Here is a 17,403-nt window from a genome sequence, read left to right as displayed (position 1 = left end):
CAGCATGCACAGACAGCCGAAGGGCATGTTGGGAGTCGTAGTTATGCAAGAACTGGAGGAGAACAATTTGGAGACCACTATGTAGTGGTCTCCAAACTATATCCCTCCAGATGTTGCAAGACTTCAACTCCAAGCATGCCCAGACTGCCCAGGCATGCTGGGAGTTGTAGTTTGGCAACATCTGAAGGGCCAGATGTTGCCGAACTACAACTCCTAGCATGCATGGACAGTCTTGGCATGCTTTGAATTGACATCTGTATAGTGGTCTCCAAACAGTGCCCTTCCAGATGTTGCAAAACTACAACTTCCAGCATGCTGAGACTGCCCAGGCATGATGGGAGTTGTAGTTCTTAAACATCTGAAGGGCCAGATGTTACAGAACTACAACTCCCAGTATGCCTGGACAGTCTGGGCATGCTGAGAGTTGTAGTTTTGCAACCTCTGGAAGGACAGTGGTCGCAAAACTACAACTCCCAGCATGCCCAGACAGCCAAAGGCTGGAAGTTGTAGTTTTGAAACTCCTAGAAGCAACAGTGAAGATCACTTTACGGCAATCTTCACTGCTGCATCTGGGACATTGCCGCCACTTGCCTGCCTCCACTTGCCTGCCGTCTCCTGTCAACCACTGGTCCATCGTCCCTGGCCCCCGCGTGAACCCAGGTAACTGGCGCCGGCATTCCCCGCTGCATCCACTGCCCCCGCACTTTGCCGCCATCTTTCCCCGCTCTGCCCCGACATCCAGGGGCGGGCAGAGCGGGGGGGGGGATTAACTTTCACCCCCGCCCCTGCGATTCGCCGGTCAGTCCTGACCGGCCAATCGCAGGGGATAGGAGGAGGTGGCACCCCTGCCACCTCGCTCCTATCCTTTAGGATGATCGGGGCTGTCTCTGACAGCTCCGATCATCCCTATTTTCCGGGCTTTCGGGTCATCAAATCGACGATCTGAATTGATTGGCGATTTGCGGCGATAGCCGACATGGGGGGTCTAAGGACCCCCCAGGCATTTGCACAGGATGCCTGCTGAATGATTTCAGCAGGCATCCCGTTCCGATCCCCATCTGGCTAGAGGCAGGGGTCGAAATTCTCACAGGCGTACAGGTACGCCCTTGGTCCTTAACCCCCCCCCCCTGACCACTGTCACTTTAAGCATTAATAACTCTGGGATGCTTTTACTTATAAATTTTTTTTACGTGACATATTCTACTTCATGGTAGTGGTAAATTTTCGTCGATACTTGCATCATTTCTTGGTGAAAAATTTGAAAATTTGATGAAAAATTTGAACATTTTGCATTTTTCTAACTTTGAAGCTCTCTGCTTGTAAGGAAAATAGACATTCCAAATACATTATATATTGATTAGCATATACAATATGTCTACTTTATATTTTCATCATAAAGTTGACATGTTTTTACTTTTGGAAGACATCAGAGGGCTTCAAAGTTCAGCAGCAATTTTTCAATTTTTCGCAAAATTTTCAAAATCTGAATTTTTCAGGGACCAGTTCAGTTTTGAAGTGGATTTGAAGGGCCTTCAAATTAGAAATACCCCATAAATGACCCAATTATAAAAACTGCACCCCTCAACGTTTCCAAAATGACATTCAGTAAGTGTGTTAACCCTTTAGGTGTTTCACAGGAATAGCAGCAAAGTGTAGGAGAAAATTCAAAATCTTCATTTTTTTCAGTCGCATGTTCTTGTAGACTCAGTTTTTGAATTTTTACAAGTGGTAATAGGAGAAAAAGCCCCACAAAATTTGTAACCCAATTTCTCTCGAGTAAGGAAATACCTCATATGTGTATGTCAAGTGTTCGGCAGGCGCAGTAGAGGGCTCAGAAGGGATGGAGCGACAATGGGATTTTGGAAAGTGAATTTTGCTGAAATGGTTTTTGGGGGCATGTCATATTTAGAAAGCCCCTATGGTGCCAGAACAGCAGAAAACCCCACATGGCATACCATTTGGAAACTTTACCCCTCAAGGCACGTAACAAGGGGTCCAGTTAGCCTTAACATCCCACAGGTGTTTGACGACTTTTCGTTAAAATCGGATGTGTAAATGAAAAAAAAAAAAAATTTCACTAAAGTGCAGTTTTTTCCCCAAATTTACCATTTTTACAAAGGGTAATGGGAGAAAATGCCCCCCAAAATTTGTAACCCCATCTCGTCTGAGTATGGAAATACCCTACTTTAGGACGTAAAATGCTCTGCTGGCGAACTACAATGCTCAGAAGAGAAGGAGCGCCATTGAGCTTTTGGAAAGAGAATTCGTTTGGAATGGTAGTCAGGGGCCGTGTGCGTTTACAAAGCCCCCCGTGGTGCCAGAACGGTGGACCCCCCCACATGTGACCCCATTTTGGAAACTACACCCCTCACAGAATTTAATAAGGGGTGCAGTGAGTATTTACACCCCACTGGCGTTTGACAGATCTTTGGAACAGTGGGCTGTGCAAATGAAAAATAAATGCTCACTGCACCCCTTAATACATTACGTGAGGGGTTTAGTTTCCAAAATGGGGTCACATGTGGGGGGGTCCATTGTCCTGGCACTATGGGGGCTTTGTAAACACGTTGCCTTCAATTCCAGACAAATTTTCTCTTCAAAATCCCAATGGTGCTCCTTCTCTTCTGAGCATTGTAGTTTGCCCGCAGAGCACTTTACATCCACCTATGGGGTATTTTCTTACTCAGAAGAAATGGGGTTACAGATTTTGGGGGGCTTTTTTCCTATTTTCTCTTGTGAACATGAAAAATTTAAGGTAACACCAGCATTTTAGTGAAAAAATTATTTTTTTCCTTTTTCCCATCCAATTTTCAGGAAAATTTGGCAAACACCTGTGGGGTGTTAAGGCTCACTATACCCCTTGTCACGTTCCGTGAGGAGTGTAGTTTCCAAAATGGGGTCACATGTTGGTATTTATTTTTTTGCGTTTATGTCAGAACAGCTGTAAAATCAGCCACCCCTGTGCAAATCACCAATTTAGGCCTCAAATGTACATAGTGCGCTCTCAATCCTGAGCCTTGTTGTGCACCCGCAGAGCACTTTACGCCCCACATATGAGGTATTTCCGTACTCAGGAGAAATTGCGTTACAAATTTTGTGGGTCTTTTTTTCCTTTTACTGCTTGTGAAAATAAAAAGTATGGGGCAACACCAGCATGTTAGTGTAAATTTTCTTATTTTTTTTACACTAACAGGCTGGTGTAACCCCCAACTTTTCCTTTTCATAAGGGGTAAAAGGAGAAAAAGCCCCCCAAAATTTGTAGTGCAATTTCTCCCGAGTACGGAAATACCCCATATGTGGCACTAAACTGTTTCCTTGAAATACGACAGGGCTCCAAAATGAGAGAGCGCCATGCGCATTTGAGTACTAAATTAGGGATTGCATAGGGGTGGACATAGGGGTATTCTACGCCAGTGATTCCCAAACAGGGTGCCTCTAGCTGTTGCTAAACTCCCAGCATGCCTGGACAGTCAGTGGCTGTCCAGAAATGCTGGGAGTTGTTGTTTTGCAACAGCTGGAGGCTCCGTTTTGGAAACACTGCCGTACAATACGTTTTACATTTTTATTGGGGGGGGGGGGGCAGTGTAAGGGGGTGTATATGTAGTGTTTTACCCTTTATTATGTGGTAGTATAGTGTAGTGTTTTTAGGGTACATTCGCACTGGCGTGTTACTGTGAGTTCCCGCTAGGAGTTTGCGCTGCGGCGAAAAATTTGCCGCAGCCCAAACTTGAAGCAGGAAACTTGCTGTAAACCTGCCCATGTACCCTGTACGTTCACATGGGGGGGGGGGGGGGGGTAAACCGCCAGCTGTTTCTAAACTACAACTCCCAGCATGTACTGACAGACCGTGCATGCTGGGAGTTGTATTTTTTTAACAGCTGGAGGCACACTGATTGGAAAACCTTCAGTTAGGTTTTGTTACCTAACTCAGGATTTTCCAACCAGTGTGCCTCCAGCTGTTGCAAAACTACAACTCCCCAGCATGTACTGATCACCGAAGAGCATGCTGGGAGATATAGTTATGCAACAGCTGGAGGTACTTAACTACAACTTCCGGCATGCTGAGACAGCTGTTTGCTGTTTGGGCATGCTGGGATTTGCAGTTTTGCAACATCTGGAGTGCTACAGTTTATAGAACACTGCACAGTGAGCTCCAAACTGTGACCCTCCAGATGTTGCAAAACTACAAATCCCAGCATGCCCAGACAGCAAACAGCTGTTTGGGAATGCTAGGAGTTGTAGTTTTGCAAGATCTGGAGGGATACAGTTTAGAGACCACTGTATAATGGTCTCAAACTTCAGTCCTCCAGCTGTTGCAAAACTAGATATTCCAGCATGCCCAAACAGCTGTCTGGGCATGCTGGGAGTTGTAGTTTTGCAACATCTGGAGGGCTACAGGTTAGAGACCACTGTATAATGGTCTCAGACTGTAGCCCTCCAGATGTTGCTAGGCAACTTACCGGCTTCCGTAGGATCCAGGGAGCCGTCCTCTTCTGCCGCACGACATCGCCGATCACCGTCGCCCGCAGCCTCCGGATCGGTAAGTGGATCTTCGGCGCCGGTCCCCGCCGGTTTCTCCGTTCTGCGCCGCTTATTGTGGGTGGGCAGGACGGGGAAAACGAAAGTTAACCCCCCCGCCCCCGATCTGCTATTGGTGGTCGCCACCAATATTGGTGACCACCAATAGCAGGGATAGGAGGGGTGGCACCCCTGCCACCTCACTCCTATCACTTCAGGGGGATCGCAGGTGTCTTAGTCACCATAGACCTGTATGACCCGGAATCGGCGCAAATCGCAAGTGTGAATTCACTTGCGATTTGCGCCGATTGCCGACATGGGGGGGGGGGGGGGTCTAATGACCCCCCTGGGCATTTGCACGGGGTGCCTGCTGATTGATATCAGCAGTCACCCCGGTCCGGTCCCCACCCGGCGCACGGCAGGGACCAAAATTCCCACAGGCGTATAGATACGCCCTTTGTCCTTAAGTACCAGGACGCAAGGGCGTATGCATACACCCTTTGTCCTTAAGTAACAGGACGCAAGGGCGTATGCATACGCCCTTCGTCCCCAACAGATTAAGTACCAGGACTCAAGGGCGTACCCATACGCCCGTGGTCCCCAACAGGTTAAAAAAGCCACCTGATTGGTTGCTATGGACAACTTCTCCACTTTTCCTCTCACAGGTTTTCATAAATCTCCCCCAGTATGTGGGAATATTCACAAATTTTTAGGGCAGTTTTACAGTATTCAGAATAGGGTATATTTGATTAAAGCAGAGTGTGGCGCAGTTACATACTTTGCAGCACAGTGTTATACTGCACTACCCTCTGCTGTAATCTAATTAAAAATGTATAATTAGAAAAATCAATTGGGGGGGGGGGGGTCCCTGGGGGCAGACTCAGGGACAGGCCACTAGGTTGAAGTGAACCCCGGCCTTTACCTGTGTAAGGGGGCCAGAAATCTCTGATGGCAGCCCTGTCTCCTACCCTATATATAGAGGATAACTTTTAAAGATTGCACTTACACCACTACCATCAGATGTTGCACCAACTGGCCTCAAAATATGCATGGAGCTGTAGGTGGGCATTTGCCAGGACCTTAGGCGCTCCTCAGTATGACATGATGAGATTGTGGCATAAAGATGCAGAATTCTTTCCCCTTATTCATCAGCTTTAGCCATCTAGCTTCGAAGAAATATTCTATACATTGACCAATATTATGGCCTGAAAGTTTAGCTCAGACTTTGTGCTCCTAGATCAGTGTTTCCCAACCAGGGTGCCTCCAGCTGTTGCAAAACTACAACTCCCAGCATGCATGGACAGCCTTTGGCTGTCTGGGCATGCTGGGAGTTGTAGTTTTGCACAGCTGGAGGCACCCTGGTTGGGAAACACATTCCTCTGGAAGCCATTCATGATACCAGACAGTTTCCCCCACATGGTAGTCAGTAGCAGTGCCCTTCCCCTCCCCCTCCTGGATGCTTACCTTCTGCGACTCTTTTACCCTCTTCCCAGCGGCTCCGGCGGCGGGGGCTTCCTTAGCATGGGCTCTTCCTTTCTCTTCCTCTGTGCTCCGGCATCTGATGAAGTCACTCGTTCGCAGAAGCAGGAAGAGCTCAGCCTGGCCTCTTGTGTTCTCTGGCTAACTTGAGCCAGCGAGCACAAGAGTGATTGACAGGGTGAGGAGCCAATGGCTCTGTCAAACCTTCCACCGAGCACCGCATTTAACTACAGACGCCTCATTAAGAGGCATTTACAGTTAAATGCGGGACATGTGGGGGCCAATAGCGGGAATGTCCTGCCGGATCTGGGATGGTTGGGAGGTATGGTTATAGGGCTCAGAATATGGAGATTTAATATAGAAAATAAAAGGAGAAGCACAAGAAATGAAAATGCACAGCATTCTAAAAGAATTAAAGGGGTTATCCACCATAAGGTGATTTTAGTACGTACCTGCCAGACAGTAATGGACATGCTTAGGAAGGATCTGCGCTTGTCTTGGGGCTAAATGGCTATGTTGTGAGATTACCATAACACTGTGGCTAGCTTTTTGTGAACTGGTATTTCCTGTTTGAGTTTTCTTCTTTGCCTACAAATCCTATAATTCCATTTTCCTCCCTCCCACACATCAGCCACCCGACCCATTAAAACATAAATCAGCTGCATCCATTCAAAAGACCTGTGTTTTCAATCAGGGTGCCTACAGCTGTTGCATTAGTTGCAGATTGAGCTCACTCCCACCAAGCGATTGCTCAAGCCATTGAAGCAGACAGGCTCCCTGTCATCAGCTGACTAGTGATTGCAACCTGGGAAAAATCTGAGACAACAGTCATTTTGTATGCTGTTTAAAAATAAATCAAATAAGAAAACCTATATATTATGAACTACACTAACTTTACAGCCCCTGTAGCATAGTCAAATAAAAAAAAAATCCCGGAATACCCCTTTAAGGGGTTATCCAGATGCTAAAAAAAACTTTATATATTGTTAGGGGTGACATGAAAGTAAAACAAAACATATATTTATGTCAACAAAGAAAGTAGAAACTGATCCAGCACTTGGATAAAAAGTTGCAGCTTTATTTTGGTCCGAATCCGACAAACAAACTTTCCACGGTAAAACCGACACCCTCCCTTGTCATACGCGTTTCAAGAGCATGCGCTCTCTTCCTCATATATTTGTGTACCTGACTCCCTGTCATCTGGTCTCCCTCAGCTCTATCTACCTAATTCTGAGACAAGCTCTTCTTGAATCTGATTGTCTGAGCCTCGACACTAGGGGGAAGAGTGTTTCCCTTAAGTAGGAAGTAGGTAAAGTAGTGGGGGACTAGATAGCATCACAGCAGGGTGATTGCAGGATGGGGTAAGGGGGGATTTGTGATCCGTTGTGCTCCTCCATGTTGTTTCAGCTCCCCAAGAAGGAGTGAGTGCAGCACCAGATCCCGGCTCCCAGTCCTGTGCATTAAAAGACTTGTATTGTAGGCTGCAGGTCCTGGCAGGTGTACAGAACAGGAGCAATAGCTCTGCACTGGAATGTACAAACCGTGGACTCCACAGTGCCAGGACCCTTACACTACAAATCATTCTTTGGTCTCGGCAGTTTAGAGCCCATGTTGTGTACATTCAAGTAGTCATCCCTTACACTTGCAGGGTGCTGTAAGAGATCTGACAACATCCTACTCTGAAATCACACAATCAGCTCCAGCTCACCCCCTATGTAAATCACAGCCCCTCACTGCAGCATCAGAACACAGTATTGTAATGAAGGGTATGCTCATCTGACAGATTCACTGTCAGTCAGAGAGGATCCAAAAACCTTCATATCTCGAGAATGGGGGAGGAAGAATTTTTTTTAACTAAGAACACCGGTAGATTTAGGGCGCCCTAAGATTTTAAGGGATATTAAAAAGTCACAATGTCTGGGGAGGCCACAGGTCCTAGAGAACAGAGGACGTTACTGTACACTCTGGCTGCATGGTACTTGGCGCACCAGGACGTACATGTATGTCCTGAGTCTCTATTGGATTATGAATCGAGCGCAGTAGCTGTTTACTTTATAGAGCTGCGGCTAATGGCAGACATCAGCCATCATGCTGATACCCTATATTAACCCTTCAGATGCCATGATCAATACTGATCACGGCTTCTGAAGCATAACAGAGAATATGAGGCCACCATATCACCATCAGACCACCCACTGCACAATCTCTGGGGTATAATGAGTCAAGATGGCAGCCAAATCTTCTCTCACCTGCTCCTGGCCCACTTTGGCAATCTTTTTCTGGCAGACCATAGAAGCAGATCTCTGATATTACTTATCACTGCTATGCCTATGCATAATCTAATGACTGCTATAAATATTCTCCAATGGAGTTAAGAGGAAAAAAAAAATGTTTATATAAGTAAAAAAAGCTTCCACCCCAATGAAATAATAAATAACCCTCTTTTCCATTTTACAAGTGAAAAAAATTAGATTAACAAAAATATTTTGTATTGCCGCGTGTGGAAATGTCCAAACTATTAAAATAAAATGTAACCCCCCTTAAGGACATTGGGATTTTTGATTTTTTTCCTCTTTGCTTTGTAATAGCCTTTTACATTTTACACCTACAAACTCATAAAAGGCTCCTTTTTTGGCTTCACTAACTGTACTTTGTAATAACATCACAAATGTTATCACAAAATCTACTGTGAAACAAAAAAATAAATATTTGTGGGGCAAATAAATTCTATTTTGTAAATTTTGGGGGCTTCTGTTTCTAATAATGACACATTCAATGACACTGACCTTACGGTTTTCTTAATGTCATATTTTAATAGTTCAGACATTTACGCACACAGTGATACCACATAATTTGAAACCTTAACCCCTTAAGGACCGAGCCCTTTTTCACCTTAAGGACCAGAGCATTTTTTGCAATTCTGACCACTGTCACTATAAACATTAATAACTCTGGAATGCTTTTAGTTATCATTCTGATTCCGAGATTGTTTTTTCGTGACATATTCTACTTTAACTTAGTGGTAAAATTTTATGGTAACTTGCATCCTTTCTTGGTGAAAAATCCCCAAATTTGATGAAAAAAATGAAAATTTTGCATTTTTCTAACTTTGAAGCTCTCTGCTTGTAAGGAAAATGGATATTCAAAATAAAAAAATTTTGGGTTCACATATACAATATGTCCACTTTATGTTTGCATCATAAAATTTATGAGTTTTTACTTTTGGAAGACACCAGAGGGCTTCAAAGTTCAGCAGCAATTTTGAAATTTTTCACAAAATTTTCAAACTCGCTATTTTTCAGGGACCAGTTCAGGTTTGAAGTGGATTTGAAGGGTCTTCATATTAGAAATACCCCATAAAAGACCCCATTATAAAAACTACACCCCCCAAAGTATTCAAAATGACATTAAGTAAGTGTATTAACCCTTTAGGTGTTTCACAGGAATAGCAGCAAAGTGAAGGAGAAAATTCAAAATCTTCATTTTTTACATTCGCATGTTCTTGTAGACCCAATTTTTGAATTTTTGCAAGGGGTAAAAAGGAGAAAATTTTTACTTGTATTTGAAACCCAATTTCTCTCGAGTGAGCACATACCTCATATGTCTATGTTAATTGTTCAGTGGGCGCAGTAGAGGGCTCAGAAGGGAAGGAGCGACAAAGGGTTTTGGGGGGGCATGTCACCTTTAGGAAGCCCCTATGGTGCCAGGACAGCAAAAAAAAAAAAACATGGCATACCATTTTGGAAACTAGACCCCTCAGGGAACGTAACAAGGGGTAAAGTGAACCTTAATACCCTACAGGTGATTCACGACTTTTGCATATGTAAAAAAAATGTAAACATTTTTACCTAAAATGCTGGGTTTCCAAAAAATTTTACGTTTTTAAAAAGGGTAATAGCAGAAAATACCCCCCAAAATTTGAAGCCCAATTTCTCCCGATTCAGAAAACACCCCATATGGGGGTGAAAATTGCTCTGCTGGCGCACTACAGGTCTCGGAAGAGAAGGAGTCACATTTGGCTTTTTGAAAGCAAATTTTGCTCTGGGGGCATGCCGCATTTAGGAAGCCCCTATGGTGCCAGAACAGCAAAAAAAAAACACATGGCATACCATTTTGGAAACTAGACCCCTTGGGGAACGTAACAAGGGGTAATGTGAACCTTAATACCCTACAGGTGTTTCACGACTTTTGCATATGTGAATTTTTTTTTTACCTAAAATGCTTGGTTTCCCAAAATTTTTACATTTTTAAAAAGGGTAATAGCAGAAAACACCCCCCAAAATTTGAAGCCCAATTTCTCCCGATTCAGAAAACACCCCATATGGGGGTGAAAAGTGCTCTGCTGGCGCACTACAGGTATCAGAAGAGAAGGAGTCACATTTGGCTTTTTGAAAGCAAATTTTGCTCTGGGGGCATGCCGCATTTAGGAAGCCCCTATGGTGCCAGGACAGCAAAAAAAAAAATACACATGGCATACCATTTTGGAAACTAAACCCCTCGGGGAACGTAATAAGGGGATAAGTGAACCTTTATACCCCACAGGTGTTTCATGACTTTTGTATATGTAAAAAAAAAAAAAATTTTAACCTAAAATGCTTGTTTTCCCAAAAATTTTACATTTTTAAAAAGGGTAATAGCAGAAAATACCCCCCCAAATTTGAAGCCCAATTTCTCCCGAGTACGGCGATACCCCATATGTGGCCCTAAACTGTTGCCTTGAAATACGACAGGGCTCCAAAGTGGGAGCGCCATGCGCATTTGAGGCCTAAATTAGGGACTTGCATAGGGGTGGACATAGGGGTATTCTACGCCAGTGATTCCCAAACAGGGGGCCTCCAGCTGTTGTAAAACTCCCAGCATGCCTAGACAGTCAGTGGCTATCTGGCAATACTGGGAGTAGTTGTTTTGCAACAGCTGGAGGCTCCGTTCTGGAAACATTGGCGTACCAGACGTTTGTCATTTTTATTGGGGAGGGGGGCTGTGTAGGGGTATGTGTATATGTAGTGTTTTTTACTTTTTATTTTATTTTGTGTTAGTGTAGTGTTTTTAGGGTACAGTCGCACGGGCGGGGGTTCACAGTAGTTTCTCGCTGGCAGCATGAGCTGCAGCAGAAAATTTGCCGCAGCTCAAACTTGCAGCCGGATACTTACTGTAATCCTCCGCCCATGTGAGTGTACCCTGTACGTTCACATTGGGGGGGGGGGGGGGGGGGAACATCCAGCTGTTGCAAAATTACAACTCCCAGCATGTACGGTCTAGCAGTGCATGCTGGGAGTTGCAGTTTTGCAACAGCTGGAGGCTCAGTTTTGGAAACAGTGACGTACCAGACGTTTTTCATCTTTATTGGGGAGGGGAGCTGTGTAGGGGTATGTGTATATGTAGTGTTTTTTACTTTTTATTTTATTTTGTGGTAGTGTAGTGTTTTTAGGGTACAGTCACACGGGCGGGGGGTTCACAGTAGTTTCTCGCTGGCAGTTTGAGCAGCGGCAGAAAATTTGCCGCAGCCCAAACTTGCAGCCGGATACTTACTGTAATCCTCCGCCCATGTGAGTGTATCCTGTACATTCACATTGGGGGGGGGGGGGGGAACATCCAGCTGTTGCAAAACTACAACTCCCAGCATGTACGGTCTATCAGTGCATGCTGGGAGTTGTAGTTTTGCAACAGCTGGAGACACACAGGTTGTGAAACACCGAGTTTGGTAACAAACTCAGTGTTTTGCAACCAGTGTGCCTTCAGCTGTTGCAAAAGCTACAACCCTCAGCATGTACGGACAGCGGAAGGGCATGCTGGGTCTTGTAGTTATGCAACAGCCGGAGGCATACTACATTGGCTGGGGATGCTGGGGATTGTAGTTATGCAACAGCTGGAGACACACTGGTTTGCTACTTAACTCAGTGTGCCTTCAGCTGTTGCAAAACTACAACTCTCAGCAGTCACGACAGCCAACGGGCATGCTGGGAGTTGTAGTTATGCAACCACCAGATGCACCACTACAACTCCCAGCATGCACTTTAGCTGATTGTGCAAGCTGGGAGTTGTAGTTATACAACAGCTGAAGGTACACTTTTCCATAGAAAGAATGTGCCTACAGCTGTTGCAAAACTACAAGTCCCAGCATGCCCATAAGGGCATGCTGGGAGTTGTGGTGGTCTGCCTCCTGCTGTTGCATAACTACAGCTCCCAGCATGCCCTTTTTGCATGCTGGGATCTGTTGCTAAGCAACAGCAGGAGGCTGTCACTCACCTCCTGCTGCTGCTCAGGGAACAGGTCAGTCCCGCCGCCGCTGTCGCTCCTGGGGCCCCGATCCCAACAGGGACGCCGGGGATCGGGGTCCCCAGCACCCGGGGTCTTCTGCCCGCACCCGCTCATGTCCTCCGGAAGAGGGGCAGGCGTCCTGATTGGTCGGCCGGGAATCCGGCCGACGAATCAGGGCGATCGTGAGCTGGCACCAGTGCCACCTCACCCCTGCTGGCTCTGGCTGATCAGCCAGTAATTCCGGGTCATCGGGTCACTGGAGACCCCATTGACCCGGAATCCGCCGCAGATCGCTGGACTGAATTTTCCAGCGATCTGCGGCAATCGCCGACATGGGGGGACATAATGACCCCCCTGGGCGATATGCCGGGATGCCTTCTGAACGATTTCAGCAGGCATCCGGCCCCGGCTCCCCTCTGGCTAGCGGCGGGGGCCGGAAATGCTCAGGGCGTATCCATCCCTCGGTCCTTAAGCACTTGGAAACGGGGGCGTATGGATACGCCCTATGTTCTTAAGGGGTTAAGAACTCTTAAGGGCAATTTTCGTTCTTTCCTCCTCCCCTTCTAAAAATCATAACGCGTTCAATTTTGCACCTACAGACCCATATGAGGGCTTTTTATTTGCGCCAATAAGTTTACTTTATAATGACATCACTTATTTTGTAACATAATCTGCGGCAAAAAAAAATAAAAATTATTTGTGGGGTGAAATAAAAAATAAAAAAAAAGACCATTTAGCAACTTTTTAAGGCTTTCGTTTCTACGCAGTGCACCTTTCGGTAAAAAAGACACCCTTAAAAAAAATTATAATTACATGCACCAAAATTAGTATGTTTAACCCCTTTTAAGGACCAAGTCCAGTTTGACCTTAAGAACAATGCTAATTTTGTTTTTGCATTTTCATTTTTTTCCTCCTCGCCTTCTAAAATCCATAACTCTTTTATATTTCCATCCACAGTCCCATATGAGGGCTTGTTTTTCTGCGTGACCAATTGTACTTATAAAAACTCCTCTCATTTTACCATAAAATGTACGATGAACCCAAAAATACAGTTTTTTAGTGAGGAAATTTTAATAAAAAACACAATTTTGCTAATTTTGGAGGGTTTCGTTTTCACATTGTACACTTTACAGTAAAAATTAAGTTTCTTCATTCTTTGGGTCAATACAATTAAAATGATGCCCATCTTTACATACCTTTCTATTATTGTGTTCGTAGGAGATACAGACTGTCGTGTCCGGCACTGCAAGGGTGTAGTGCGTAGATTGCACTGGTAGCACACACAGTTTGATTGGCGTGAGGTTAAAGAGGCTGCTAAAACTGGTAGTGCAGGTAGAAGAGCACAAAGCGCTACTGTAATATGCAGAGAGAGGAACCGCACTCACCTGTGTATCCGTGCAGAAAGTCTTTATTCCATCAGTTTTTATTCCATAAATATTTTTAGTTACACAGTTTTTTTTTTTTTTATGGTGAAAGGGGGATGATTTTATTAGGGAAAGGGTTAAATCATCTTTATCCACTTTTTTTTTTTTGCAATGTTATAGCCCCCATAGGGGCTACATACACACAGGGCTACATGAGGGCTCATATTAGGGGAGGGGCTTATTCACGTATATTAACTTTTTTTTAAGCCCCATAGGGGGCTATACCATGCAATCTTTTGATTGCATACACTGTTCAATGCAATGCAATAGCATAGCATCTATCAGTGTTATCAGTGCTCTACTGCTTCAGCCTGCATGGACGGCTGGGAGCAACAGAGGACCGATCGTCCAGCGAGGAGGCAGGTAAGGACCCTCCACTGTCCATTTAGCTGATTGAGACATCGCGATTTCATCGCAATAGTCCCGATCAGCTCCGCTGAGCTGCCAGGATGCTTTCAATTTCATTTTAGATGCCGCAATCAACTTTGATTGCGGTGTCTAGAGGGTTAATGCCGGACTTTTGGCCCCAATAAGGGGTCTGGGCAGGCGCCTTCGCGGGACAAGACGGCTCCCTCGTTCCGGGCGCGCCCATCTTGGAAATCAGACACCAACCGTTCCGGACGTTTTGTGGCCAAATAGGGCAACCGCAAACCCACTTCCGCATGAAGTGATGCCCCCACCCGCAGATTTTTTTCTCCGGTGTAAGGTCGTCTCTTACTTCTTCGAGACATCTGGACCACACACATTCAGGACTCTTGGGTCAGGGACGTGGTGTCCAACGGATACCGAATCGAATTTGCCTCCCTTCCGAGGGATCGATTTTTTTCAGTCCCGGGCCCCCCGGTCTCCTTCTCTGGCGAAGCAGTTTCGGGAGGCCCTCCAGTCCCTACTTCTCCAAGTAGTTATTGTCCCCGTCCCTCCAGGGGAACGTTTTTGGGGTTTCTATTCCAATCTTTTTGTGGTCCCCAAGAAGGGCGGTTCTGTGTGGCCAATCTTGGACCTCAAGCGTCTCAACCGTCATCTTCTCATCCGCCACTTCCGAATGGAATATCTCCGTTCAGTAGTGGCATCCATCGAACAAGGGGAGTTTCTTTCTTCGGTGGACATCAAGGATGCCTACCTCCATGTTCCAATATTTCCCGGCCATCAGCGGTACCTCCGCTTTGCGGTTCCGGAGGGGTATTTTCAATTCGTAGACCTCCCCTTTGGTCTGGCCACTGCTCCTCGGGTCTTTACCAAGATCCTTGCGCCAGTGATAGCCCTGTTGCGGTCGAGAGGAGTCTCAGTGATCCCTTACCTGGACGACCTTCTCATCAAGGCTCCCACCAGAGTCCAGACTCTGGAGAATGTGGATCTCACTCTCCAGACCTTGGATCGCTTCGGGTGGATGGTCAACCGGGACAAGTCTGACCTCTCTCCCACCCAGTCTCTGATCTTCTTGGGACTTCAATTCAACACGGCCATCTGCCCGGATTTGCCTTCTGCCGGACAAACGTCTGACTCTCCTGTCAGTAGTCCTCTCCCTTCGGGCCCAGGTCCCAGTTTCCATCCACATTTGCATGGAAGTCTTGGGTCGGATGGTAGCGGCCATGGAGGCCGTACCCTTTGCCCAGTTTCATTACCGCCCCCTTCAACTGGCGATTCTCTCTCGATGGGACAGATCTCCTCTGTCTCTCGATCGCAAGATTGCTCTCCCTTGTCGGATCCGTCAGTCTCTGCTCTGGTGGCTCCGCTCCCCCCTTCTTCTTCAGGGGTGATCATTTCTTCCCCTCCACTGGCAGGTAGTTACAACAGTTGCCAGTCTGTCGGGCTGGGGCGGTGTGTTCAGGGACTAAACGGTTCAAGGCCTCTGGTCTCCCCGGGGTGCCCTTCTTCCGATAAACATCTTGGAACTGAGGGCGATTCTTCTTTGTCTTCTTCATTGGGAGTCCCTGCTTCAGACCCGCCCTGTCCGCGTCCAGTCGGACAACGCCACGGCCGTAGCGTACATAAATTGGCAAGGCGGCACTCGCTGCTCGGCAGCCATGGCCGAGGTGACAAAGATTCTCATCTGGGTGGAAAACAAGGTTCCGGCCATTTAGGCGATTTACATTCCGTGTGTGCTCAACTGGGAAGCGGACTTCCTCAGCCGGTCCTCAGCCGACCCCGGCGAGTGGACCTTCATCCAGAGGTCTTCGCGCAGATCTGCGACCTCTGGGGCATTACAGACGTGGACCTCTTCGCGTCTTGGCACAATCGGAAGATTCTTCCATTTGTTTCAAAGTCCCGGGACCCCCTGGCTCTAGCCGTGGACGCCATAGTGATTCCTTGGGCAGGGTTTGCCCTGCCCTATCTGTTCCCTCCCCTTCTGCTCCTTCCCAGGGTTCTGAGGAAGCTCAAAGCGGAGGACATTCCCGCCATACTGGTAGCTTCAGATTGGCCCCGAAGGACGTGGTACTCCGACGTGGTCAGGCTCCTGGACGACTCTTCGCTGCGCCTTCCACTTCGTCCGGACCTGCTGTCTCAGGGTCCTCTTTGCCACCCCAATTTACATTTGACAGCGTGGCGGATGAGACCGCGGTTTTGAGAGCCCACGGTTTCTCTTCCCAAGTCATTCGCACTATGCTCAGGGCTCGTAAGCCCTCCTCGGCGAAAATTTACAGTCTTATTTTCGTTAGTGTGAAGCTCAGGTCTTGTCTCCTGTTACTTTTTCTGTTCCCCGTCTTATCTCCTTCTTGCAGTCGGGATTGGGTTGTCTCTCTGTTCCCTTAAGGGTCAGGTTTCGGCCCTTTCTATTCTTTTCCAGCGTCCTCTGGCTTCTAATTCTCATGTCCAGACCTTCATTCAAGGAGTGGCGCATGCTGCCCCTCCTTATCGGTCACCTTCTCCCCCTTGGGACTTGAATCTGGTTCTGGGTGTCCTCCAAGGTGAACCCTTTGAACCCCTTAGGAAGGTGTCCCTGCGCCTCCTTTCTTGGAAAGTGGCGTTTCTTGTTGCGATCACCTCCATTCGGAGAGTGTCTGAATTGGCAGCTCTCTCCTACTGTTCTCCGTTTCTGGTGATTCACTGTTAGGTCCTATCTCTCTATCACTTCTTCATTTCGTCAGTGCGATCCCTTTCGTCCTTACGGAAGGTCGTAAGGGACAACCTGCTTCCAAGGCCACCATTTCTCGGTGGATCCGGTCTGCCATTTTGGAAGCCTATCGCTGTATGGGGAAGATTCCTCCCATCAGGGTTGTGGCTCATTCTACCCATTCTGTTGGTGCATCCTGGGCTCTCCAGAACAAAGCCTCGGCCTCGCAGATTTGCAAGGCGGCTACTTGGTCGTCTTTGCACACTTTCTCGAGGTTCTACCAGGTTCATACCTTTGCATCGGCTGATGCTAGTCTGGGCCGTAAAGTGCTGCAGGCGGCAGTGGAACAGCCGCCTGCCTGACTGATTATCTGCCCACCCAAGGGACGGCTTTGGTACATCCCATGGTCTGTGTCCCCCAATGGAGTCGATAGAGAAAAGGAGATTTTTTAATGCTTACTGTAAAATCTCTTTCTCGAAGGATCCATTGGGAGACACAGCTCCCACCCTTTTGGGTTTCTCTTTGGTTCTCTGTCCAAGGGTGTGTTTAGTTATGCTTTTTCTTCTGGTTCTTGAACAGTTCGTGTTTTTTCCTTGACCTGTCGGTCCTCTCCTATTGCTCTGGTACTAAAACTGATTAGCTCAGGGCCTGGAGGCGGGTATATCCTGCTTG

At 46.8% G+C, this 17,403-nt stretch overlaps 1 protein-coding gene across 1 annotated transcript in view; it reads right to left on the bottom strand.

The window, feature by feature from the left end:
- Positions 1-8,288, bottom strand: part of LOC130294899 (uncharacterized) — a 48,664-nt gene extending 40,376 nt beyond the window's left edge. Inside the window, exons 1-2 of the mRNA XM_056545045.1 lie at positions 8,247-8,288; positions 5,983-6,138 (exon numbers count right to left, since the gene is read on the bottom strand). Of these exons, the coding sequence (XP_056401020.1) occupies positions 5,983-6,138; positions 8,247-8,288 (198 nt within the window). The remainder of the gene's footprint in view (positions 1-5,982; positions 6,139-8,246) is intronic.
- Between the last annotated feature and the right edge of the window lie 9,115 nt (positions 8,289-17,403).

Source organism: Hyla sarda, chromosome 11 (genome assembly GCF_029499605.1).
Source record: "Hyla sarda isolate aHylSar1 chromosome 11, aHylSar1.hap1, whole genome shotgun sequence".
NCBI classification, from domain to species: domain Eukaryota; kingdom Metazoa; phylum Chordata; class Amphibia; order Anura; family Hylidae; genus Hyla; species Hyla sarda.
The sequence above is the reverse complement of the archived record's forward strand: the minus strand, read 5'-3'. Positions and strand labels throughout refer to the sequence as shown.